This window comes from Salvelinus alpinus, chromosome 7 (assembly GCF_045679555.1).
Source record: "Salvelinus alpinus chromosome 7, SLU_Salpinus.1, whole genome shotgun sequence".
Taxonomy (NCBI): Eukaryota; Metazoa; Chordata; class Actinopteri; order Salmoniformes; family Salmonidae; genus Salvelinus; species Salvelinus alpinus.
The window spans coordinates 15,960,591-15,987,114 of NC_092092.1; the positions used below are offsets into that span (position 1 = coordinate 15,960,591).

The window sequence follows — 26,524 nt, forward strand, 5'->3', positions numbered from 1 at the left end:
ATTGACAGTGAGGTGTGTTAACTTACCCTCCTCTGGTGCGCGTGCCTTTAGGTGAGGTGTCTGTTCCGTTGGCCGTCCTCTCCACAGGTCCCCCTCCGTCTCCAGCCAGGCCCAGCAGGGTTTGTACCCTGTGAGACTTCACATCCAGGATGGTGTCTGTGTAACCCACCTCCTGGAGATACCTGGGGAAATTAGACAGGCTGTGTGAGGGTTTTTTTAGTCCGAGGAGGCGCTTGTCCCTTCGGCTCCCATTACTGTCAGTTGAGTCAGACTGCCAGGAGAGAAAGATGCAACATCACACAGGAGAGGAAACAGAGCATCTGGGTCTAGTGAAGATGACCTTTAAATCACACAAGTGATGTGTCAGGACAGGCTAACTGGTATTTATAGTTCCTCCACTCAAACCTGCTGACAGAGAGAGACAGACAACCAGCATCATTACACTGGTGTCCTCTAACGCATAACGATCAATCTCTGCTGTGTTGAAGACAGCTGGTAAACTGACACTCTGTAACGATCAATCGCTGCTGTGTTGAAGACAGCTGGTAAACTGACACTCTGTAACGATCAATCTCTGTTGTGTTGAAGACAGCTGGTAAACTGACACTCTGTAACGATCAATCGCTGCTGTGTTGAAGACAGCTGGTAAACTGACACTCTGTAACGATCAATCTCTGTTGAAGACAGCTGGTAAACTGACACTCTGTAACGATCAATCGCTGCTGTGTTGAAGACAGCTGGTAAACTGACACTCTGTAACGATCAATCTCTGTTGTGTTGAAGACAGCTGGTAAACTGACACTCTGTAACGATCAATCTCTGTTGTGTTGAAGACAGCTGGTAAACTGACACTCTGTAACGATCAATCGCTGCTGTGTTGAAGACAGCTGGTAAACTGACACTCTGTAACGATCAATCTCTGTTGTGTTGAAGACAGCTGGTAAACTGACACTCTGTAACGATCAATCTCTGTTGTGTTGAAGACAGCTGGTAAACTGACACTCTGTAACGATCAATCGCTGCTGTGTTGAAGACAGCTGGTAAACTGACACTCTGTAACGATCAATCTCTGTTGTGTTGAAGACAGCTGGTAAACTGACACTCTGTAACGATCAATCTCTGTTGTGTTGAAGACAGCTGGTAAACTGACACTCTGTAACGATCAATCGCTGCTGTGTTGAAGACAGCTGGTAAACTGACACTCTGTAACGATCAATCTCTGTTGTGTTGAAGACAGCTGGTAAACTGACACTCTGTAACGATCAATCTCTGTTGTGTTGAAGACAGCTGGTAAACTGACACTCTGTAACGATCAATCTCTGTTGTGTTGAAGACAGCTGGTAAACTGACACTCTGTAACGATCAATCGCTGCTGTGTTGAAGACAGCTGGTAAACTGACACTCTGTAACGATCAATCGCTGCTGTGTTGAAGACAGCTGGTAAACTGACACTCTGTAACGATCAATCTCTGTTGTGTTGAAGACAGCTGGTAAACTGACACTCTGTAACGATCAATCTCTGTTGTGTTGAAGACAGCTGGTAAACTGACACTCTGTAACGATCAATCTCTGTTGTGTTGAAGACAGCTGGTAAACTGACACTCTGTAACGATCAATCTCTGTTGTGTTGAAGACAGCTGGTAAACTGACACTCTGTAACGATCAATCGCTGCTGTGTTGAAGACAGCTGGTAAACTGACACTCTGTAACGATCAATCTCTGTTGTGTTGAAGACAGCTGGTAAACTGACACTCTGTAACGATCAATCTCTGTTGTGTTGAAGACAGCTGGTAAACTGACACTCTGTAACGATCAATCGCTGCTGTGTTGAAGACAGCTGGTAAACTGACACTCTGTAACGATCAATCGCTGCTGTGTTGAAGACAGCTGGTAAACTGACACTCTGTAACGATCAATCGCTGCTGTGTTGAAGACAGCTGGTAAACTGACACTCTGTAACGATCAATCTCTGTTGTGTTGAAGACAGCTGGTAAACTGACACTCTGTAACGATCAATCTCTGTTGTGTTGAAGACAGCTGGTAAACTGACACTCTGTAACGATCAATCTCTGTTGTGTTGAAGACAGCTGGTAAACTGACACTCTGTAACGATCAATCGCTGTTGTGTTGAAGACAGCTGGTAAACTGACACTCTGTAACGATCAATCGCTGCTGTGTTGAAGACAGCTGGTAAACTGACACTCTGTAACGATCAATCTCTGTTGTGTTGAAGACAGCTGGTAAACTGACACTCTGTAACGATCAATCGCTGTTGTGTTGAAGACAGCTGGTAAACTGACACTCTGTAACGATCAATCGCTGCTGTGTTGAAGACAGCTGGTAAACTGACACTCTGTAACGATCAATCGCTGTTGTGTTGAAGACAGCTGGTAAACTGACACTCTGTAACGATCAATCGCTGCTGTGTTGAAGACAGCTGGTAAACTGACACTCTGTAACGATCAATCGCTGTTGTGTTGAAGACAGCTGGTAAACTGACACTCTGTAACGATCAATCGCTGCTGTGTTGAAGACAGCTGGTAAACTGACACTCTGTAACGATCAATCGCTGCTGTGTTGAAGACAGCTGGTAAACTGACACTCTGTAACGATCAATCGCTGTTGTGTTGAAGACAGCTGGTAAACTGACACTCTGTAACGATCAATCGCTGCTGTGTTGAAGACAGCTGGTAAACTGACACTCTGTAACGATCAATCGCTGCTGTGTTGAAGACAGCTGGTAAACTGACACTCTGTAACGATCAATCGCTGTTGTGTTGAAGACAGCTGGTAAACTGACACTCTGTAACGATCAATCGCTGCTGTGTTGAAGACAGCTGGTAAACTGACACTCTGTAACGATCAATCGCTGCTGTGTTGAAGACAGCTGGTAAACTGACACTCTGTAACGATCAATCGCTGCTGTGTTGAAGACAGCTGGTAAACTGACACTCTGTAACGATCAATCGCTGCTGTGTTGAAGACAGCTGGTAAACTGACACTCTGTAACGATCAATCGCTGCTGTGTTAAAGACAGCTGGTAAACTGACACTCTGTAATGAGTTACCACAATAACAACAGTGCTAGTCCTGTCTGTCTGTCTGCATGGTACAGCAGTGGTAGTCCTGTCTGTCTGTCTGTCTGCATGGTACAGCAGTGGTAGTCCTGTCTGTCTGTCCTCTCTGTCTGGCAGCATGGTACAACAGTGCTAGTCCTGTCTGTCTGTCTGCATGGTACAGCAGTGGTAGTCCTGTCTGTCTGTCCTCTCTGTCTGGCAGCATGGTACAACAGTGCTAGTCCTGTCTGTCTGTCTGCATGGTACAGCAGTGGTAGTCCTGTCTGTCTGTCTGTCTGGCAGCATGGTACAGCAGTGGTAGTCCTGTCTGTCTGTCTGTCTGGCAGCATGGTACAGCAGTGCTAGTCCTGTCTGTCTGTCTGCATGGTACAGCAGTGGTAGTCCTGTCTGTCTGTCTGCATGGTACAGCAGTGGTAGTCCTGTCTGTCCTCTCTGTCTGGCAGCATGGTACAGCAGTGCTAGTCCTGTCTGTCTGTCCTCTCTGTCTGGCAGCATGGTACAACAGTGCTAGTGCTGTCTGTCTGTCTGGCAGCATGGTACAGCAGTGCTAGTCCTGTCTGTCTGTCTGTCTGTCTGTCTGTCTGTCTGTCTGTCTGTCTGTCTGTCTGTCTGTCTGTCTGTCTGTCTGGTACAACAGTGCTAGTCCTGTCTGTCTGTCTGTCTGTCTGTCTGTCTGTCTGTCTGTCTGTCTGTCTGTCTGTCTGTCTGTCTGTCTGGTACAGCAGTGCTAGTTTGTCTGTCTGTCTGTCTGTCTGTCTGTCTGTCTGTCTGTCTGTCTGTCTGTCTGTCTGTCTGTCTGTCTGTCTGCATGGTACAACAGTGCTAGTCCGTCCGTCCGTCCGTCCGTCCGTCCGTCTGCATGGTACAACAGTGCTAGTCTGTCTGTCTGTCTGTCTGGCAGCATGGTACAACAGTGCTAGTCTGTCTGTCTGTCTGTCTGTCTGTCTGGCAGCATGGTACAGCAGTGCTAGTCTGTCTGTCTGTCTGTCTGTCTGTCTGTCTGTCTGTCTGTCTGGCTGGCTGGCAGCATGAGTGATGAGCTTTTGAGGGCACTATGGTATTGAACGCTGAGCTGTAGTCAATGAATAGCATTCTCACGTAGGTGTTCCTTTTGTCCAGGTGGGAAAGGACAGTGTGGACCTCTCCTCTGTCCTCTCCACTCCTCTCCTCTCTTCCCCTCCCCTCCCTTCACTAGAGATTGCATAATCTGTGGATCTGTTGGGGCGGTATGCAAATTGGAGTGGGTCTAGGGTTTCTGGGATGATGGTGTTGATGTGAGCCATGACCAGCCTTTCAAAGCACTTCATGGCTACAGACGTGAGTGCTACGGGTCTGTAGTCATTTAGGCAGGTTACCTTGGTGTTCTTGGACACAGGCACAGTACTAGGGTGGTCTGCTTAAACCATGTTGGTATTATAGACTTGGATAGGGAGAGGTTGAACATGTCAGTGAAGACACTTGCTAGTTGGTCAGCGCATGCTCGCAGTACACGTCCTGGTAATCCGTCTGGCCCTGCGGCCTTGTGAATGTTGACCTGTCTAAAGGTCTTATTCACATCGGCTTCGGAGAGTGTGAGCACTGTGGGGACAACGTCATCGTTACTGATGAAGCCAGTGACTGATGTCCTCAATGCCATCGGAGGAATCATGTTCCAGTCTGTGCGAACAAAACAGTCCTGTAGTTTAGCATCTGCTTCATCTGACTACTTCCGTATTGATCTAGTCACTGGTGCTTCCTGCTTTAATTGTTGCTTGTAAGCAGGAATCAGAAGGATATAGTTATGGTCAGATCTGCCAAATGGAGGGCGAGGAAGAGCTTTGTACGCGTCTCTGTGTGTGGAGTAAAGGTGGTCTAGAGTTTCCCTCTGGTTGCACATTTAACATGCTGATAGAAATTTGGTAAAACTGATTTAAGTTTCCCTGCATTAAAGTCCCCGGCCACAAGGAGCGCCGCCTCTGGGTGAGCGTTTTCTTATGGCGGAATACAGTTCAATGCTGTCTTAGGGCCAACCACGCGCGCAGCCGGTTTGGGTTCCGTGTTAGTGCCAGCCTCTGACTGAGGTGGTATGTAAACAGCTACGAAGAACACAGATGAGAACTCTCTCGGTAGGTAGTGTGGTCTACAGCTTATCATGAGATACTCTACCTCAGGTGAGCAATAGCTCGAGACTTCCTTAGATATCGTGCACCAGCTGTTATTTACAAAAATACATAGTCTGCCGCCCCTTGTCTTACCAGACGCCTCTGTTCTACCCTGCCGGTACATCGTATAACCAGCCAGCTGTATGTTGATGTTGTCGTCGTTCAGCCACGACTCCGTGAAGCATAAGATGTTACAGTTTTTAATGTCCCGTTGGTAGTTTAATCTTCCCCGTAACTCGTCCACTTTATTGTCCAAAGGTTGCACGTTTGCGAGCAGAATTGAGGGGAGTGGGGGTTTATTCGATCGCCTCCGACTTCTCAGAAGGCAGCCCGCCCTCCGGCCTCTCTTTCTCCGCCTCCTCTTCACGCAGATCGTTTGGGTCGGGGCCTGTTCCCGAGGGAGCCGTTTATCCTCCGCATCGGGCTCGCCAGAGTCGTGAAAGAAGAAAAAGGATTCTGCTAGTCCGTGGTGAGTAATCACAGTCCTGATGTCCAGAAGTTATTTTCGGTCATAAGAGATGGTAGCGGCAACATTATGTACAAAATGAGTAAAAAAATAATATATAGATAGATAAACGAACAAAAAAAACACAATCGGGTGGGGGAACATAAAACGTCTGCCTTCTGCTCTGGCGTCACCTTAGAAAGGCCTGTCTGTCTGGCAGCAAGGTAGACTGTCTGTCTGTCTGTCTGTCTGTCTGAGACAAGGAGTCTGAGTGTGGCACATTGGCCAGTCTGAAAAGCCTATCGTTTTGACTGGAGTCTGTCTGAGGTCATTCTGAGGAGACACTAAAGGTCAAATGCAATATCTTTGCATTCATTATGTGTATGTCTTGTATAACTACGGTTGTATGACTATAGCTTCAAACAGTAGAGCTTCAATGGGACAAAGCCTCTCTGTAGGGGGGCATGATGGTCCTCTGTAGAGTTGGGCTGTAACTCTGTTGATGTAACAGACAGTATATTCACTAGTTGTGTTGGTGCCATGTCAATATAATCCATCAGAATGAAAAAAACAGTGACTCACTGAGGAGCTGACGGCCTTGTTTCCAGGGTTAGTGGTATAGTATAGTAACTCACTGTCTGAGGAGCTGGTGACCTTGTTTCCAGGGTTAGTGGTATAGTATAGTAACTCACTGTCTGAGGAGCTGGTGACCTTGTTTCCAGGGTTAGTGGTATAGTATAGTAACTCACTGTCTGAGGAGCTGGTGACCTTGTTTCCAGGGTTAGTGGTATAGTATAGTAACTCACTGTCTGAGGAGCTGGTGACCTTGTTTCCAGGGTTAGTGGTATAGTATAGTAACTCACTGTCTGAGGAGCTGACGACCTTGTCTCCAGGGTTAGTGGTATAGTATAGTAACTCACTGTCTGAGGAGCTGGTGACCTTGTCTCCAGGGTTAGTGGTATAGTATAGTAACTCACTGTCTGAGGAGCTGGTGACCTTGTTTCCAGGGTTAGTGGTATAGTATAGTAACTCACTGTCTGAGGAGCTGGTGACCTTGTTTCCAGGGTTAGTGGTATAGTATAGTAACTCACTGTCTGAGGAGCTGGTGACCTTGTTTCCAGGGTTAGTGGTATAGTATAGTAACTCACTGTCTGAGGAGCTGGTGACCTTGTTTCCAGGGTTAGTGGTATAGTATAGTAACTCACTGTCTGAGGAGCTGACGACCTTGTCTCCAGGGTTAGTGGTATAGTATAGTAACTCACTGTCTGAGGAGCTGGTGACCTTGTCTCCAGGGTTAGTGGTATAGTATAGTAACTCACTGTCTGAGGAGCTGGTGACCTTGTTTCCAGGGTTAGTGGTATAGTATAGTAACTCACTGTCTGAGGAGCTGGTGACCTTGTTTCCAGGGTTAGTGGTATAGTATAGTAACTCACTGTCTGAGGAGCTGGTGACCTTGTTACCAGGGTTAGTGGTATAGTATAGTAACTCACTGTCTGAGGAGCTGGTGACCTTGTTACCAGGGTTAGTGGTATAGTATAGTAACTCACTGTCTGAGGAGCTGGTGACCTTGTTTCCAGGGTTAGTGGTATAGTATAGTAACTCACTGTCTGAGGAGCTGGTGACCTTGTTTCCAGGGTTAGTGGTATAGTATAGTAACTCACTGTCTGAGGAGCTGGTGACCTTGTTTCCAGGGTTAGTGGTATAGTATAGTAACTCACTGTCTGAGGAGCTGGTGACCTTGTTTCCAGGGTTAGTGGTATAGTATAGTAACTCACTGTCTGAGGAGCTGGTGACCTTGTTTCCAGGGTTAGTGGTATAGTATAGTAACTCACTGTCTGAGGAGCTGGTGACCTTGTTTCCAGGGTTAGTGGTATAGTATAGTAACTCACTGTCTGAGGAGCTGACGGCCTTGTTTCCAGGGTTAGTGGTATAGTATAGTAACTCACTGTCTGAGGAGCTGGTGACCTTGTTTCCAGGGTTAGTGGTATAGTATAGTAACTCACTGTCTGAGGAGCTGGTGACCTTGTTTCCAGGGTTAGTGGTATAGTATAGTAACTCACTGTCTGAGGAGCTGGTGACCTTGTTTCCAGGGTTAGTGGTATAGTATAGTAACTCACTGTCTGAGGAGCTGGTGACCTTGTTTCCAGGGTTAGTGGTATAGTATAGTAACTCACTGTCTGAGGAGCTGGTGACCTTGTTTCCAGGGTTAGTGGTATAGTATAGTAACTCACTGTCTGAGGAGCTGGTGACCTTGTTTCCAGGGTTAGTGGTATAGTATAGTAACTCACTGTCTGAGGAGCTGGTGACCTTGTTTCCAGGGTTAGTGGTATAGTATAGTAACTCACTGTCTGAGGAGCTGGTGACCTTGTCTCCAGGGTTAGTGGTATAGTATAGTAACTCACTGTCTGAGGAGCTGGTGACCTTGTTTCCAGGGTTAGTGGTATAGTATAGTAACTCACTGTCTGAGGAGCTGACGGCCTTGTTTCCAGGGTTAGTGGTATAGTATAGTAACTCACTGTCTGAGGAGCTGGTGACCTTGTTTCCAGGGTTAGTGGTATAGTATAGTAACTCACTGTCTGAGGAGCTGGTGACCTTGTTTCCAGGGTTAGTGGTATAGTATAGTAACTCACTGTCTGAGGAGCTGGTGACCTTGTCTCCAGGGTTAGTGGTATAGTATAGTAACTCACTGTCTGAGGAGCTGGTGACCTTGTTTCCAGGGTTAGTGGTATAGTATAGTAACTCACTGTCTGAGGAGCTGGTGACCTTGTTACCAGGGTTAGTGGTATAGTATAGTAACTCACTGTCTGAGGAGCTGAGGACCTTGTTTCCAGGGTTAGTGGTATAGTATAGTAACTCACTGTCTGAGGAGCTGACGACCTTGTTTCCAGGGTTAGTGGTATAGTATAGTAACTCACTGTCTGAGGAGCTGGTGACCTTGTTACCAGGGTTAGTGGTATAGTATAGTAACTCACTGTCTGAGGAGCTGACGACCTTGTTTCCAGGGTTAGTGGTATAGTATAGTAACTCACTGTCTGAGGAGCTGGTGACCTTGTTTCCAGGGTTAGTGGTATAGTATAGTAACTCACTGTCTGAGGAGCTGGTGACCTTGTTTCCAGGGTTAGTGGTATAGTATAGTAACTCACTGTCTGAGGAGCTGGTGACCTTGTTTCCAGGGTTAGTGGTATAGTATAGTAACTCACTGTCTGAGGAGCTGGTGACCTTGTTTCCAGGGTTAGTGGTATAGTATAGTAACTCACTGTCTGAGGAGCTGGTGACCTTGTTTCCAGGGTTAGTGGTATAGTATAGTAACTCACTGTCTGAGGAGCTGGTGACCTTGTTTCCAGGGTTAGTGGTATAGTATAGTAACTCACTGTCTGAGGAGCTGGTGACCTTGTTTCCAGGGTTAGTGGTATAGTATAGTAACTCACTGTCTGAGGAGCTGGTGACCTTGTTTCCAGGGTTAGTGGTATAGTATAGTAACTCACTGTCTGAGGAGCTGGTGACCTTGTTTCCAGGGTTAGTGGTATAGTATAGTAACTCACTGTCTGAGGAGCTGGTGACCTTGTTTCCAGGGTTAGTGGTATAGTATAGTAACTCACTGTCTGAGGAGCTGGTGACCTTGTTTCCAGGGTTAGTGGTATAGTATAGTAACTCACTGTCTGAGGAGCTGGTGACCTTGTTTCCAGGGTTAGTGGTATAGTATAGTAACTCACTGTCTGAGGAGCTGGTGACCTTGTTTCCAGGGTTAGTGGTATAGTATAGTAACTCACTGTCTGAGGAGCTGGTGACCTTGTCTCCAGGGTTAGTGGTATAGTATAGTAACTCACTGTCTGAGGAGCTGGTGACCTTGTTTCCAGGGTTAGTGGTATAGTATAGTAACTCACTGTCTGAGGAGCTGACGACCTTGTTTCCAGGGTTAGTGGTATAGTATAGTAACTCACTGTCTGAGGAGCTGGCGACCTTGTTTCCAGGGTTAGTGGTATAGTATAGTAACTCACTGTCTGAGGAGCTGGTGACCTTGTTTCCAGGGTTAGTGGTATAGTATAGTAACTCACTGTCTGAGGAGCTGACGACCTTGTTTCCAGGGTTAGTGGTATAGTATAGTAACTCACTGTCTGAGGAGCTGGTGACCTTGTTTCCAGGGTTAGTGGTATAGTATAGTAACTCACTGTCTGAGGAGCTGGTGACCTTGTTTCCAGGGTTAGTGGTATAGTATAGTAACTCACTGTCTGAGGAGCTGGTGACCTTGTTACCAGGGTTAGTGGTATAGTATAGTAACTCACTGTCTGAGGAGCTGGTGACCTTGTTTCCAGGGTTAGTGGTATAGTATAGTAACTCACTGTCTGAGGAGCTGGTGACCTTGTTTCCAGGGTTAGTGGTATAGTATAGTAACTCACTGTCTGAGGAGCTGACGACCTTGTTTCCAGGGTTAGTGGTATAGTATAGTAACTCACTGTCTGAGGAGCTGGTGACCTTGTTTCCAGGGTTAGTGGTATAGTATAGTAACTCACTGTCTGAGGAGCTGACGGCCTTGTTTCCAGGGTTAGTGGTATAGTATAGTAACTCACTGTCTGAGGAGCTGTCGTCCTTGTTTCCAGGGTTAGTGGTATAGTATAGTAACTCACTGTCTGAGGAGCTGAGGACCTTGTTTCCAGGGTTAGTGGTATAGTATAGTAACTCACTGTCTGAGGAGCTGGTGACCTTGTTTCCAGGGTTAGTGGTATAGTATAGTAACTCACTGTCTGAGGAGCTGGTGACCTTGTTTCCAGGGTTAGTGGTATAGTATAGTAACTCACTGTCTGAGGAGCTGGTGACCTTGTTTCCAGGGTTAGTGGTATAGTATAGTAACTCACTGTCTGAGGAGCTGACGGCCTTGTTTCCAGGGTTAGTGGTATAGTATAGTAACTCACTGTCTGAGGAGCTGGTGACCTTGTCTCCTGGGTTAGTGGTATAGTATAGTAACTCACTGTCTGAGGAGCTGGTGACCTTGTCTCCAGGGTTAGTGGTATAGTATAGTAACTCACTGTCTGAGGAGCTGGTGACCTTGTTTCCAGGGTTAGTGGTATAGTATAGTAACTCACTGTCTGAGGAGCTGACGGCCTTGTTTCCAGGGTTAGTGGTATAGTATAGTAACTCACTGTCTGAGGAGCTGGTGACCTTGTTTCCAGGGTTAGTGGTATAGTATAGTAACTCACTGTCTGAGGAGCTGGTGACCTTGTTTCCAGGGTTAGTGGTATAGTATAGTAACTCACTGTCTGAGGAGCTGGTGACCTTGTTTCCAGGGTTAGTGGTATAGTATAGTAACTCACTGTCTGAGGAGCTGGTGACCTTGTTTCCAGGGTTAGTGGTATAGTATAGTAACTCACTGTCTGAGGAGCTGGTGACCTTGTTTCCAGGGTTAGTGGTATAGTATAGTAACTCACTGTCTGAGGAGCTGGTGACCTTGTTTCCAGGGTTAGTGGTATAGTATAGTAACTCACTGTCTGAGGAGCTGGTGACCTTGTTTCCAGGGTTAGTGGTATAGTATAGTAACTCACTGTCTGAGGAGCTGATGACCTTGTTTCCAGGGTTAGTGGTATAGTATAGTAACTCACTGTCTGAGGAGCTGGTGACCTTGTTTCCAGGGTTAGTGGTATAGTATAGTAACTCACTGTCTGAGGAGCTGGTGACCTTGTTTCCAGGGTTAGTGGTATAGTATAGTAACTCACTGTCTGAGGAGCTGGTGACCTTGTTTCCAGGGTTAGTGGTATAGTATAGTAACTCACTGTCTGAGGAGCTGGTGACCTTGTTTCCAGGGTTAGTGGTATAGTATAGTAACTCACTGTCTGAGGAGCTGACGGCCTTGTTTCCAGGACAGCTGGTTGTTCAAGGACCCAGGAGTCTCATTCTCAATCACCTCATCTGTGGACAGAGACACACAGAGAAACATGCTGAGCAACTATCACATAAACATTAACCACATCACAACATCTCTTATGGCCGAAAAGAGCTTCTGGACAACAGAACAACGATTACTCACCTCGAGTTGGACGAATAGTTTTTCTTTAATGAGTCGGACAGGAAGGATATACTACAAACACCCGTACAGGCCCTCATCCCCGTCATTCACGGGAGAAAGAAACAGATTTCACGGAAAGAGATCGGGGTGCCTTGTGAGGATCTGCCTCTGCATTTGCCATCTGAACTGTTAACTAACGTTAAATCGCTAGAAAATAAATGGGACGAACTGAAAGCACGTATATCCCACCAACGGGTCATTAAAAACTGTAATATCTTATGTTTCACCGAGTCGTGGCTGAACGACGACATTGATAACATACAGCTGGCAGGTTATACACTGAATCGGCAGGATACAACAGCAGCCTCTGGTAAGATACGGGGCGGGGGCCTAAACAACAGCTGGTGCACGATATCTAAGGAAGTATCAAGGTTTTGCTCGCCTAAGGTAGAGTATCTCATGATAAGCTGTAGACCACACTACCTATCTACCAGAGAGTTTTTAGCTGTATTTTTCGTAGCTGTCTACATACCACCACAGACCGATGCTGACACTAACACCTCACTCAATGAGCTGTATAAAGCAAACAGGAAACCGCTCATCCAGAGGCGGCGCTCCAAGTGGCCGGGAAACTTAATGCAGGGAAACTTAAATCCGTTTAACCTCATTTCTATCAGCATGTCAAATGTGAACCCAGAAGTAAAAAAAAAACTCTGGACATTACTCCACACACAGTACAAGGCTCTCCCTCGCCCTCCATTTGGCAAATCAACTCTATCCTCCTGATTCCTGCTTACAAGCAAAAACTAAAGCAGGAAGCATCAGTGACTAGATCAATAAAGAAGTGGTCAGATGAAGCAGATGCTAAGCTACAGGAATGTTCTGCAGCACAGACTGGAATATGTTCCGGGATTCTTCCGATGGGATTAAGGAGTACACCACATCAGTCACTGGCTTCATCAATGAGCCATCGAGGACGTCGTCCCCACAGTGACTGTACGTACATACCCCAACCAGAAGCCATGGATGACAAGCAACATTCGCACTGAGCTAAAGGGTAAAGCTGCCGCTTTCAAGGAGTGGGATTCCAACCCAGAAGCTTATAATAAATCCCGCTATGCCCTCTGACAAAACATCAAACAGGCAGAGCATCAACACAGGACTAAGATCGAATCGTACAACACCGGCTCCAACTCTCGTCGGATGTGGCAGGGCTTGTAAACTATTACAGACTACAAAGGGAAGCACAGCTGAGAGCTACCCAGTGACACGAGCCTACCAGACGAGCTAAATAACTTCTAAATAACTCTCCCTGTCGGAATCTGTAATACCAACATGTTTCAAGCAGACCACAATAGTCCCTGTGCCCAAGAACACAAAGGCAACCTGCCTAAATGACTACCGACCCGTAGCACTCACGTCTGCAGCAATGAAAGGCTGGTGGCTCACATCAACACCATTATCCCAGAAACCCTTGACCCACTCCAATTTGCATACCGCCCCAAAAGATCCACAGATGATGCAACCTCTATTGCACTCCACACTGCCCATTCCCACCTGGATGAAAGGAACACCTATGTGAGAATGCTGTTCATTGACTACAGCTCAACGTTCAACACCATAGTGCCCTCAAAGCACATCACTAAGCTAAGGATCCTGGGACTAAACACCTCCCTCTGCAACTGGAACCAAGACCTTCTGACAGGCTGCCCCAGGTGGTAAGGGTAGGTAACAACACATCCGCCACACTGATCCTCAACACGGGGGCCCCTCAGGGGTGCGTGCTCAGTCCCCTTCTGTACTACCTCTTCATCCATGACTGCATTGCCAAGCATAACTCCAACACAATCATTAAGTTTGCTGATGACATTTGTAGGCCTGATCATCGACAACGACGAGACAGCCTATAGGGAAGCGGTCAGAGACCTGACCGTGTGATGTCAGGACAACAACCTCTCCCTCAACGTGATCAAGACAAAGGAGATGTCTTGAGCAGGTTGAGAGCTTCAAGTTCCTTGGTGTCCACATCACCAACAAACTAACATGGTCCAAGCACACCAAGACAGTCGTAAAGAGGGCACGACAAAATCTATTCCCCATCAGGAGACTGAAAAGATTTGGCATGGGTCCTCAGATCCTCAAAAGGTTTTACAGCTGCACAATCGAAAGCATCCTGACGGGTTGCATCACTGCCTGGTATGGCAACTGCTCAGACTCTGACCGCAAGGCTCTACAGAGTGTAGTGCTTACGGCCCAGTACATCACCGGGGCCAAGGTTCTTGCCATCCAGGAACTCTATACCAGGCGGTGTCAGACTCCAGCCACCCTAGTCATAGACTGTTCTCTCTGCCTTTGCAGGGCAAGCGGTACCGGAGCACCAAGTCTAGGTCCAAGAGGCTTCTAAACAGCTTCTACCCCCAAGCCATAAGACTCCTGAACATCTAATCAAATGGCTACCCAGACTATTTCCATTGCCCTCCCCCCTATTCTACACTGCTGCTAATCTCTGTTATTATCTATGCATAGTCACTTTAATAACTCTTCCTACATGTACAGTCGTGTCCAAAAGTATTAATTTTCACAAAGTCTGTTGCCTCAGTTTGTATGATGGCAATTTGCATATACTCCAGAATGTTATGAAGAGAGATCAGAGGAATTGCAATTAATTGCAAAGTCCCTCTTTGCCATGCAAATTAACTGAATCCCCCAAAAACATTTCCACTGCATTTCAGCCCTGCCACAAAAGGACCAGCTGACATCATGTCATTGATTCTCTCATTAACACAGTTGTGAGTGTTGACGAGGACAAGGCTGGAGATCACTCTGTCATGCTGATTGAGTTCGAAAGACAGACTGGAAGCTTCAAAAGGAGGGTGATGCTTGGAATCATTGTTCTTCCTCTGTCAACCATGGTTAACTGCAAGGAAACACGTGCCGTCATCATTGCTTTGAACAAAAAGGGCTTCACATGGAAAGGATATTGCTGCCAGTAAGATTGCACCTAAATCAAGCATTTATCGGATCATCAAGAACTTCAAGGAGAGCGGTTCAATTGTTGTGAAGAATGCTTCAGGGTGCCCAAGAAAGTCCAGCAAGCACCAGCACCGTCTCCTAAAGTTGATTCAGCTGCGGGATCGGGGCACCACCAGTACAGAGCTTGCTCAGGAATGGCAGCAGGCAGGTGTGAGTGCAGAGTGAGAAAAATACTTTTGGAGGATGGCCTGGTGTCAAGAAGGGCAGCAAAGATTTTCTCTGATGATTCAGAGAAAATCTTTGCTGCCCTTCTTGACGAAGGGTCAACACTGCAAATATTGACTCTTTGCATCAACTTCATGTAATTGTCAATAAAAGCCATTTCCGATTGTTTGGGGCATCCGGAAAAAAGCTTGTCCGGAGAAGACAAGGTGAGCGCTAACATCAGTCCTGTGTCAACAGTAAAGCATCCTGAGACCATTCATGTCTGGGGTTGCTTCTCAGCCAAGGGAGTGGGCTCACTCACAATTTTGCCTAAGAACACAGCCATGAATAAAGAATGGTACCAACACATCCTCCGAGAGCAACTTCTCCCAACCATCCAGGAACAGTTTGGTGACGAAAAATGCCTTTTCCAGCATGATGGAGCACCTTGCCATAAGGCAAAAGTGATAACTAAGTGGCTCGGGGAACAACTATCATTATTACGTGATAGTTCTCAGGAAAAGACATGGTGAAACTATTGGATAAGATATGTGTAAAAGCCTAAACACCCAGACAGGAATCAGGTATGTGAATGCTGCAATCTCTAGGATTTAGTACCGCCATAGGTAAAGAGGGGCATGTGTAAGTTGTCCTACCGTAGTCATAGCTGGGAGGTTTCACGTCTCCTTGGTTCAACTCTGTTCCATATTTTAACTTGTGGTACTTGGCCCTGGAAGAGAAAGCAGAAACAACTGTTAAAAGATGCTGATGATTAAGACTGACAGAGAAACATTGTCCGCACTTCCATCAGTATAATAACTTGGGATCACAGTTCCTGTTAACTAACCAGTGTATTCCTGTTAACTAGCCAGCGCATTCCTGTTAACTAACCAGCACATTCCTGTTAACTAACCAGGGCATTCCTGTTAACTAACCAGCGCATTCCTGTTAACTAGCCAACGCATTCCTGTTAACTAACCAGGGCATTCCTGTTAACTAACCAGCGCATTCCTGTTAACTAGCCAGGGCCATTCCTGTTAACTAGCCAGGGCATTCCTGTTAACTAACCAGGGCATTCCTGTTAACTAACCAGCGCATTCCTGTTAACTAACCAGCGCATTCCTGTTAACTAGCCAGCGCATTCCTGTTAACTAACCAGGGCATTCCTGTTAACTAGCCAGGGCATTCCTGTTAACTAGCCAGGGCATTCCTGTTAACTAGCCAGCACATTCCTGTTAACTAACCAGCGCATTCCTGTTAACTAGCCAGGGCATTCCTGTTAACTAGCCAGGGCATTCCTGTTAACTAGCCAGGGCATTCCTGTTAACTAACCAGCGCATTCCTGTTAACTAGCCAGGGCCATTCCTGTTAACTAGCCAGGGCATTCCTGTTAACTAACCAGGGCATTCCTGTTAACTAACCAGGGCATTCCTGTTAACTAGCCAGGGCATTCCTGTTAACTAGCCAGCGCATTCCTGTTAACTAACCAGGGCATTCCTGTTAACTAACCAGCGCATTCCTGTTAACTAACCAGCGCATTCCTGTTAACTAGCCAGCGCATTCCTGTTAATTAGCCAGGGCCATTCCTGTTAACTAACCAGCGCATTCCTGTTAATTAGCCAGGGCCATTCCTGTTAACTAACCAGCGCATTCCTGTTAATTAGCCAGGGCATTCCTGTTAACTAGCCAGGGCCATTCCTGTTAACTAACCAGTGCATTCCTGTTAACTAACCAGCGCATTCCTGTTAATTAGCCAGGGCCATTCCTGTTAACTAGCCAGGACATTCCTGTTAACTAGCCAGGACATTCCTGTTAACTAGCCAGGGCATTCCTGTTAACTAGCCAGGGCATTCCTGTTAACTAGCCAGGGCATTCCTGTTAACTAGCCAAGGCATTCCTGTTAACTAACCAGCGCATTCCTGTTAACTAGCCAGGGCATTCCTGTTAACTAGCCAGCGCATTCCTGTTAACTAACCAGCGCATTCCTGTTAACTAGCCAGGGCCATTCCTGTTAACTAACCAGCGCATTCCTGTTAATTAGCCAGGGCATTCCTGTTAACTAGCCAGGACATTCCTGTTAACTAACCAGCGCATTCCTGTTAACTAGCCAGGGCATTCCTGTTAACTAACCAGCGCATTCATGTTAATTAACCAGGGCATTCCTGTTAATTAGCCAGGGCATTCCTGTTAACTAACCAGGGCATTCCTGTTAACTAGCCAGGGCATTCCTGTTAACTAGCCAGGGCATTCCTGTTAACTAACCAGCGCATTCCTGTTAATTAGCCAGGGCCATTCCTGTTAACTAACCAGGACATTCCTGTTAACTAACCAGCGCATTCCTGTTAACTAGCCAGGGCATTCCTGTTAACTAACCATCGCATTCCTGTTAATTAGCCAGGGCATTCCTGTTAACTAGCCAGGGCATTCCTGTTAACTAACCAGCACATTCCTGTTAATTAGCCAGGGCCATTCCTGTTAACTAGCCAGGACATTCCTGTTAACTAACCAGCGCATTCCCGTTAACTAACCAGCGCATTCCTGTTAATTAGCCAGGGCCATTCCTGTTAACTAGCCAGGACATTCCTGTTAACTAACCAGCGCATTCCTGTTAACTAGCCAGGACATTCCTGTTGACTAACCAGCGCATTCCTGTTAACTAACCAGCGCATTCCTGTTAACTAGCCAGGACATTCCTGTTAACTAGCCAGGGCATTCCTGTTAACTAGCCAGGACATTCCTGTTAACTAGCCAGGGCATTCCTGTTAACTAGCCAGGGCATTCCTGTTAACTAGCCAGGGCATTCCTGTTAACTAACCAGCGCATTCCTGTTAACTAACCAGGGCATTCCTGTTAACTAGCCAGGGCATTCCTGTTAACTAACCAGGGCATTCCTGTTAACTAGCCAGGGCATTCCTGTTAACTAGCCAGGGCATTCCTGTTAACTAACCAGCGCATTCCTGTTAACTAGCCAGCGCATTCCTGTTAACTAGCCAGGGCATTCCTGTTAACTAACCAGGGCATTCCTGTTAACTAGCCAGGGCATTCCTGTTAACTAGCCAGCGCATTCCTGTTAACTAGCCAGGGCATTCCTGTTAACTAGCCAGGGCATTCCTGTTAACTAGCCAGGGCATTCCTGTTAACTAACCAGCGCATTCCTGTTAACTAACCAGCGCATTCCTGTTAACTAGCCAGGGCATTCCTGTTAACTAGCCAGCGCATTCCTGTTAACTAACCAGCGCATTCCCGTTAACTAACCAGGGCCATTCCTGTTAACTAACCAGCGCATTCCTGTTAACTAGCCAGGGCATTCCTGTTAACTAGCCAGGACATTCCTGTTAACTAACCAGCGCATTCCTGTTAACTAGCCAGGGCATTCCTGTTAACTAACCAGCGCATTCATGTTAATTAACCAGGGCATTCCTGTTAATTAGCCAGGGCATTCCTGTTAACTAACCAGGGCATTCCTGTTAACTAGCCAGGGCATTCCTGTTAACTAGCCAGGGCATTCCTGTTAACTAACCAGCGCATTCCTGTTAATTAGCCAGGGCCATTCCTGTTAACTAACCAGGACATTCCTGTTAACTAACCAGCGCATTCCTGTTAACTAGCCAGGGCATTCCTGTTAACTAACCATCGCATTCCTGTTAATTAGCCAGGGCATTCCTGTTAACTAGCCAGGGCATTCCTGTTAACTAACCAGCACATTCCTGTTAATTAGCCAGGGCCATTCCTGTTAACTAGCCAGGACATTCCTGTTAACTAACCAGCGCATTCCCGTTAACTAACCAGCGCATTCCTGTTAATTAGCCAGGGCCATTCCTGTTAACTAGCCAGGACATTCCTGTTAACTAACCAGCGCATTCCTGTTAACTAGCCAGGACATTCCTGTTGACTAACCAGCGCATTCCTGTTAACTAACCAGCGCATTCCTGTTAACTAGCCAGGACATTCCTGTTAACTAGCCAGGGCATTCCTGTTAACTAGCCAGGACATTCCTGTTAACTAGCCAGGGCATTCCTGTTAACTAGCCAGGGCATTCCTGTTAACTAGCCAGGGCATTCCTGTTAACTAACCAGCGCATTCCTGTTAACTAACCAGGGCATTCCTGTTAACTAGCCAGGGCATTCCTGTTAACTAACCAGGGCATTCCTGTTAACTAGCCAGGGCATTCCTGTTAACTAGCCAGGGCATTCCTGTTAACTAACCAGCGCATTCCTGTTAACTAGCCAGCGCATTCCTGTTAACTAGCCAGGGCATTCCTGTTAACTAACCAGGGCATTCCTGTTAACTAGCCAGGGCATTCCTGTTAACTAGCCAGCGCATTCCTGTTAACTAGCCAGGGCATTCCTGTTAACTAGCCAGGGCATTCCTGTTAACTAGCCAGGGCATTCCTGTTAACTAACCAGCGCATTCCTGTTAACTAACCAGCGCATTCCTGTTAACTAGCCAGGGCATTCCTGTTAACTAGCCAGCGCATTCCTGTTAACTAACCAGCGCATTCCCGTTAACTAACCAGGGCCATTCCTGTTAACTAACCAGCGCATTCCTGTTAACTAGCCAGGGCATTCCTGTTAATGTGCTAGTAGTCTAATCCCTGTCTAATCCGGGGGAAGGGGGTTCTACTAAACTAGATGGATGGTTTCATTTGGAATTGTAACACCCCTTGAAGTATAAAACAAAAATACATAAAACAGTGTATTGATGAAAATGTGTATTTGGCCTTACTGCTATTAGCCAATAGAAACACATTGAATAACAGTCCTTACTGCTATTAGCCAATAGAAACACATTGAATAACAGATAGTCCTTACTGCTATTAGCCAATAGAAACACACTGAATAACAGATAGTCCTTACTGCTATTAGCCAATAGAAACACATTGAATAACAGATAGTCAAGACTGCTATACTGCTCTGTCCTATATCTCTGTCCAATATCTCTGTCCAATATCTCTGTCCTATATCTCTGTCCAATATCTCTGTCCTATATCTCTGTCCAATATCTCTGTCCTATATCTGAGAGATAAATGTATTTAACCCCTTATTTTTGGGCCTAAACAGTCTCCAAATACTGTATTTTTTAGTGTGTGTCTTTATTTAACTTTCTAAATGATTCCACCCACCTAAATGATTCCACCCACCTAAATGATTCCACCCATCTAAATGATTCCACCCATCTAAATGATTCCACCCATCTAAATGATTCCACCCACCTAAATGATTCCACCCATCTAAATGATTCCACCCATCTAAATGATTCCACCCATCTAAATGATTCCACCCATTTTATAACCCCTCTGGGTGGATGTCAGTGACAGAAATGCTAACACCAACGTATCTTTTGAACACTCAAAAATCTGGACACAGCAGAGCTTCAGAGCAGGTGATTACAGCGACTACCATACATCATAGAAAACAAGATCCCGGACGAGCCCCCATTTTGTTACGTTCCCCAGCAAGAAATCGCAAAAAATGTCACTCAAACAGGAGGAGGAAAATAACAAAGACTCACTGACAATAACTCAAATCAAATTTTATTCATGATTCCACCCATCTAAATGATTCCACCCATCTAAATGATTCCACCCATCTAAATGATTCCAACCAAAACGAAACATGTGGGGTTTGAAGAGGGGTTCTGAAAGAGATTATGGGGGTGTCCTCGTCAATGTTGACGAGCAACAACAAGTGGAACCTAAAAAGACACCCACCATGAGACACTAAATTTGCCCAAGAAGAGGCAAACGACCACAAAACGTAAAGACAGGAAGAAAACCAATAAGGGGAGCAAAACAAAAACATGGAAGATCAGATGAAGGATTGTTTGTCTACAAATCAACGAGGGGAGAGACAACTAAAGGTGATTACACTCCACATCTCTCAAGACAACTGGAGCACTGGGCCAGACACTTGAATATAGTACCTGGACCAGCACAGGTGTAACATACTGACTAATCAGATGACAAGCCAGTACAGGTGTAACACATACTGACTAATGAGATGACAAGCCAGTACAGGTGTAACATACTGACTAATGAGATGACAAGCCATTACAGGTGTAACATACTGACTAATGAGGTGACAAGCCACTACAGGTGTAACATACTGACTAATGAGATGACAAGCCATTACAGGTGTAACATACTGACTAATGAGATGACAAGCCATTACAGGTGTAACATACTGACTAACGAGATGACAAGCCATTACAGGTGTAAAATACTGACTAATGAGATGACAAGCCAGTACAGGTGTAACATACTGACTAATGAGATGACAAGCCATTACAGGTGTAACATACTGACTAATGAGATGACAAGCCAGTACAGGTGTAACATACTGACTAATGAGATGACAAGCCAGTACAGGTGTAACATACTGACTAATGAGATGACAAGCCAGTATAGGTGTAACATACTGACTAATGAGATGACAAGCCAGTACAGGTGTAACATACTGACTAATGAGATGACAAGCCAGTACAGGTGTAACATACTGACTAATGAGATGACAAGCCAGTACAGGTGTAACATACTGACTAATGAGATGACAAGCCAGTACAGGTGTAACATACTGACTAATGAGATGACAAGCCAGTACAGGTGTAACATACTGACTAATGAGATGACAAGCCAGTACAGGTGTAACATACTGACTAATGAGATGACAAGCCAGTACAGGTGTAACATACAGACTAATGAGATGACAAGCCAGTACAGGTGTAACATACTGACTAATGAGATGACAAGCCAGTACAGGTGTAACATACTGACTAATGAGATGACAAGCCAGTACAGGTGTAACATACTGACTAATGAGATGACAAGCCAGTACAGGTGTAACATACTGACTAATGAGATGACAAGCCAGTATAGGTGTAACATACTGACTAATGAGATGACAAGCCAGTACAGGTGTAACATACTGACTAATGAGATGACAAGCCAGTACAGGTGTAACACATACTGACTAATGAGATGACAAGCCAGTACAGGTGTAACATACTGACTAATGAGATGACAAGCCAGTACAGGTGTAACATACTGACTAATGAGATGACAAGCCAGTACAGGTGTAACATACTGACTAATGAGATGACAAGCCAGTACAGGTGTAACATACTGACTAATCAGATGACAAGCCATTACAGGTGTAACATACTGACTAATGAGATGACGAGCCATTACAGGTGTAACATACTGACTAATGAGATGACAAGCCAGTACAGGTGTAACATACTGACTAATGAGATGACAAGCCAGTACAGGTGTAACATACTGACTAATCAGATGACAAGCCAGTACAGGTGTAACATACTGACTAATGAGATGACAAGCCATTACAGGTGTAACATACTGACTAATGAGATGACAAGCCAGTACAGGTGTAACATACTGACTAATGAGATGACACGCCAGTACAGGTGTAACATACTGACTAATGAGATGACAAGCCAGTACAGGTGTAACATACTGACTAATGAGATGACAAGCCAGTACAGGTGTAACATACTGACTAATGAGATGACAAGCCAGTACAGGTGTAACATACTGACTAATCAGATGACAAGCCATTACAGGTGTAACATACTGACTAATGAGATGACAAGCCATTACAGGTGTAACATACTGACTAATGAGATGACAAGCCAGTACAGGTGTAACATACTGACTAATGAGATGACAAGCCAGTACAGGTGTAACATACTGACTAATGAGATGACAAGCCAGTACAGGTGTAACATACTGACTAACGAGATGACACGCCAGTACAGGTGTAACACATCAACTGTCTGTATTTATTCATCATCATCATTAAGGATCTGCTGCCGGCCGCCTGTATTTATTCATCATCATCATCATTAAGGATCTGCTGCAGGCTGCCTGTATTTATTCATCATCATCATCATTAAGGATCTGCAGCAGGCTGCCTGTATTTATTCATCATCATCATTAAGGATCTGCTGCAGGCTGCCTGTATTTATTCATCATCATTAAGGATCTGCTGCAGGCCGCCTGTATTTATTCATCATCATCATCATTAAGGATCTGCTGCAGGCTGCCTGTATTTATTCATCATCATTAAGGATCTGCTGCAGGCTGCCTGTATTTATTCATCATCATTAAGGATCTGCTGCAGGCTGCCTGTATTTATTCATCATCATTAAGGATCTGCTGCAGGCTGCCTGTATTTATTCATCATCATCATCATTAAGGATCGGCTGCAGGCCGCCTGTATTTATTCATCATCATTAAGGATCTGCTGCAGGCCGCCTGTATTTATTCATCATCATCATTAAGGATCTGCTGCAGGCTGCCTGTATTTATTCATCATCATCATCATTAAGGATCGGCTGCAGGCTGTCTGTATTTATTCATCATCAGTAAGGATCTGCTGCAGGCTGCCTGTATTTATTCATCATAATCATTAAGGATCTGCTGCAGGCTGCCTGTATTTATTCATCATCATCATTAAGGATCTGCTGCAGGCTGCCTGTATTTATTCATCATCATTAAGGATCTGCTGCAGGCTGCCTGTATTTATTCATCATCATTATTAAGGATCTGCTGCAGGCTGCCTGTAATTATTCATCATCATCATTAAGGATCTGCTGCAGGCTGCCTGTATTTATTCGTCATCATCATTAAGGATCTGCTGCAGGCTGCCTGTAATTATTCATCATCATCATTAAGGATCTGCTGCAGGCTGCCTGTATTTATTCATCATCATCATCATCATCATTAAGGATCTGCTTCAGGCTGCCTGTATTTATTCATCATCATCATTAAGGATCTGCTGCAGGCTGCCTGTATTTATTCATCATCATTAAGGATCAGCTGCAGGCTGCCTGTATTTATTCATCATTAAGGATCTGCTGCAGGCTGCCTGTATTTATTCATCATCATCATTAAGGATCTGCTTCAGGCCGCCTGTATTTATTCATTTCTAAGCAAACAGCTGGAGGCAGGGCTTTCTCCTATAGAGCTCCATTTTTATGGAATGGTCTGCCTACCCATGTGAGAGACGCAGACTCGGTCTCAACCTTTAAGTCTTTACTGAAGACTCATCTCTTCAGTAGGTCATATGATTGAGTGTAGTCTGGCCCAGGAGTGTGAAGGTGAACGGAAAGGCTCTGGAGCAACGAACCGCCCTTGCTGTCTCTGCCTGGCCGGATTCTCTGTCTCTAACCCTATTACAGGGGCTGAGTCACTGGCTTACTGGTGCTCTTCCATGCCGTCCCTAGGAGGGGTGCGTCACTTGAGTGGGTTGATTCACTGACGTGATCTTCCTGTCTGGGTTGGCGCTCCCCTTTGGGTTGTGCCGTGGCGGAGATCTTTGTGGGCTATACTCGGCCTTGTCTCAGGATGGTAAGTTGGTGGTTGAAGAAATCCCTCTAGTGGTGTGGGGGCTGTGCTTTGGCAAAGTGGGTGGGGTTATATCCTGCCTGTTTGGCCCTGTCCGGGGGTATCATCGGATGGAGCCACAGTGTCTCCCGACCCCTCCTGTCTCAGCCTCCAGTATTTATGCTGCAGTAGTTTATGTGTCGGGGGGCTTGGGTCAGTTTGTTATATCTGGAGTACTTCTCCTGTCTTATCCAGTGTCCTGTGTGAATTTAAGTATGCGCTCTCTAATTCTCTTTCTCTCTCTCGGAGGACCTGAGCCCTAGGACCATGCCTCAGGACTACCTGGCATGATGACTCCTTGCTGTCCCCAGTCCACCTGGCCGTGCTGCTGCTCCAGTTTCAACTGTTCTGCCTGCGGCTATGGAACCCTGACCTGTTCACCGGCCGTGCTACCTGTCCCAGACCTGCTGTTTTCAACTCTCTAGAGACAGCAGGAGCGGTAGAGATACTCTTAATGATCGGCTATGAAAAGCCAACTGACATTTACTCCTTAGGTTCTGACTTGTTGCACCCTCGACAACTACTGTGATTATTATTATTTGACCATGCTGGTCATTTATGAACATTTGAACATCTTGGCCATGTTCTGTTATAATCTCCACCCGGCACAGCCGGAAGAGGACTGGCCACCCCTCATAGCCTGGTTCCTCTCTAGGTTTCTTCCTAGGTTTTGGCCTTTCTAGGGAGTTTTTCCTAGCCACCGTGCTTCTACACCAGCATTGCTTGCTGTTTGGGGTTTTAGGCTGGGTTTCTGTATAACACTTTGAGATATCAGCTGATGTAAGAAGGGCTATATAAATAAATGTGATTTAATTTGATTTTAAATTTGATCTGCTGCAGGCTGCCTGTACTTATTCATCATCATCATCATCATTAAGGATCTGTATTTATTCATCATCATCATTAAGGATCTGCTGCAGGCTGCCTGTATTTATTCATTATCATCATCATTAAGGATCTGCTGCAGGCTGCCTGTATTTATTCATCATCATCATTAAGGATCTGCTGCAGGCCGCCTGTATTCATTCATCATCATTATTAAGGATCTGTTGCAGGCTGCCTGTATTTATTCATCATCAGTAAGGATCTGCTGCAGGCCGCCTGTATTCATTCATCATCATCATTAAGGATCTGCTGCAGGCTGCCTGTATTTATTCATCATCATCATCATCAGTAAGGATCTGCTGCAGGCTGCCTGTATTTATTCATCATCATTAAGGATCTGCTGCAGGCTGCCTTTATTTATTCATCATCATTAAGGATCTGCTGCAGGCTGCCTGTATTTATTCATCATCATTAAGGATCTGCTGCAGGCTGCCTGTATTTATTCATCATCATTAAGGATCTGCTGCAGGCTGCCGGTATTTATTCATCATCATTAAGGATCTGCTGCAGGCTGCCTGTATTTATTCATCATCATCATCATTAAGGATCTGCTGCAGGCTGCCTGTATTTATTCATCATCATCATCATTAAGGATCTGCTGCAGGCTGCCTGTATTTATTCATCATCATCATCATTAAGGATCTGCTGCAGGCTGCCTGTATTTATTCGTCATCATCATTAAGGATCTGCTGCAGGCTGCCTGTACTTATTCATCATCATTATTAAGGATCTGCAGCAGGCTGCCTGTATTTATTCATCATCAACAGGGATCTGCTGCAGGCTGCCTGTAATTATTCATCATCATTAAGGATCTGCTGCAGGCCGCCTGTAATTATTCATCATCATTAAGGATCTGCTGCAGGCCGCCTGTACTTATTCATCATCATTAAGGATCTGCTGCAGGCCGCCTGTATTTATTCATCATCATTAAGGATCTTCTGCAGGCCGCCTGTACTTATTCATCATCATCATTAAAGATCTGCTGCAGGCCGCCTGTATTTATTCATCATCATTAAGGATCTGCTGCAGGCTGCCTGTATTTATTCATCATCATCATCATTAAGGATCTGCTGCAGGCTGCCTGTATCTATTCTTCATCATCATCATTAAGGATCTGCTGCAGGCCGCCTGTATTTATTCATCATCATCATCATCAGTAAGGATCTGCTGCAGGCTGCCTGTATTTATTCATCATCATCATCAGTAAGGATCTGCTGCAGGCTGCCTGTATTTATTCATCATCATCATTAAGTATCTGCTGCAGGCTGCCTGTATTTATTCATCATCATTAAGGATCTGCTGCAGGCCGCCTGTATTTATTCATCATCATTAAGGGTCTGCTGCAGGCCGCCTGTATTTATTCATCATCATTAAGGATCTGCTGCAGGCTGCCTGTATT

The 26,524-nt window shown here is 45.6% G+C and overlaps 1 protein-coding gene across 4 annotated transcripts in view; it reads right to left on the minus strand.

Annotated features, from left to right (window-relative positions):
- The window catches only part of LOC139580513 (striatin-like), a 128,703-nt gene that overhangs the window by 30,459 nt on the left and 71,720 nt on the right, over positions 1 to 26,524 (minus strand). For all 4 annotated transcript variants that reach the window (XR_011676055.1, XM_071409278.1, XM_071409276.1 and 1 more), the window contains exons 3-5: positions 15,494 to 15,567; positions 11,485 to 11,563; positions 27 to 182 (exon numbers count right to left, since the gene is read on the minus strand). Coding sequence is in view for 3 of the 4 variants with exons in the window: in XM_071409278.1 (XP_071265379.1) it covers positions 27 to 182; positions 11,485 to 11,563; positions 15,494 to 15,567 (309 nt within the window). In the remaining variant the exon portion in view is untranslated. The remainder of the gene's footprint in view (positions 1 to 26; positions 183 to 11,484; positions 11,564 to 15,493; positions 15,568 to 26,524) is intronic.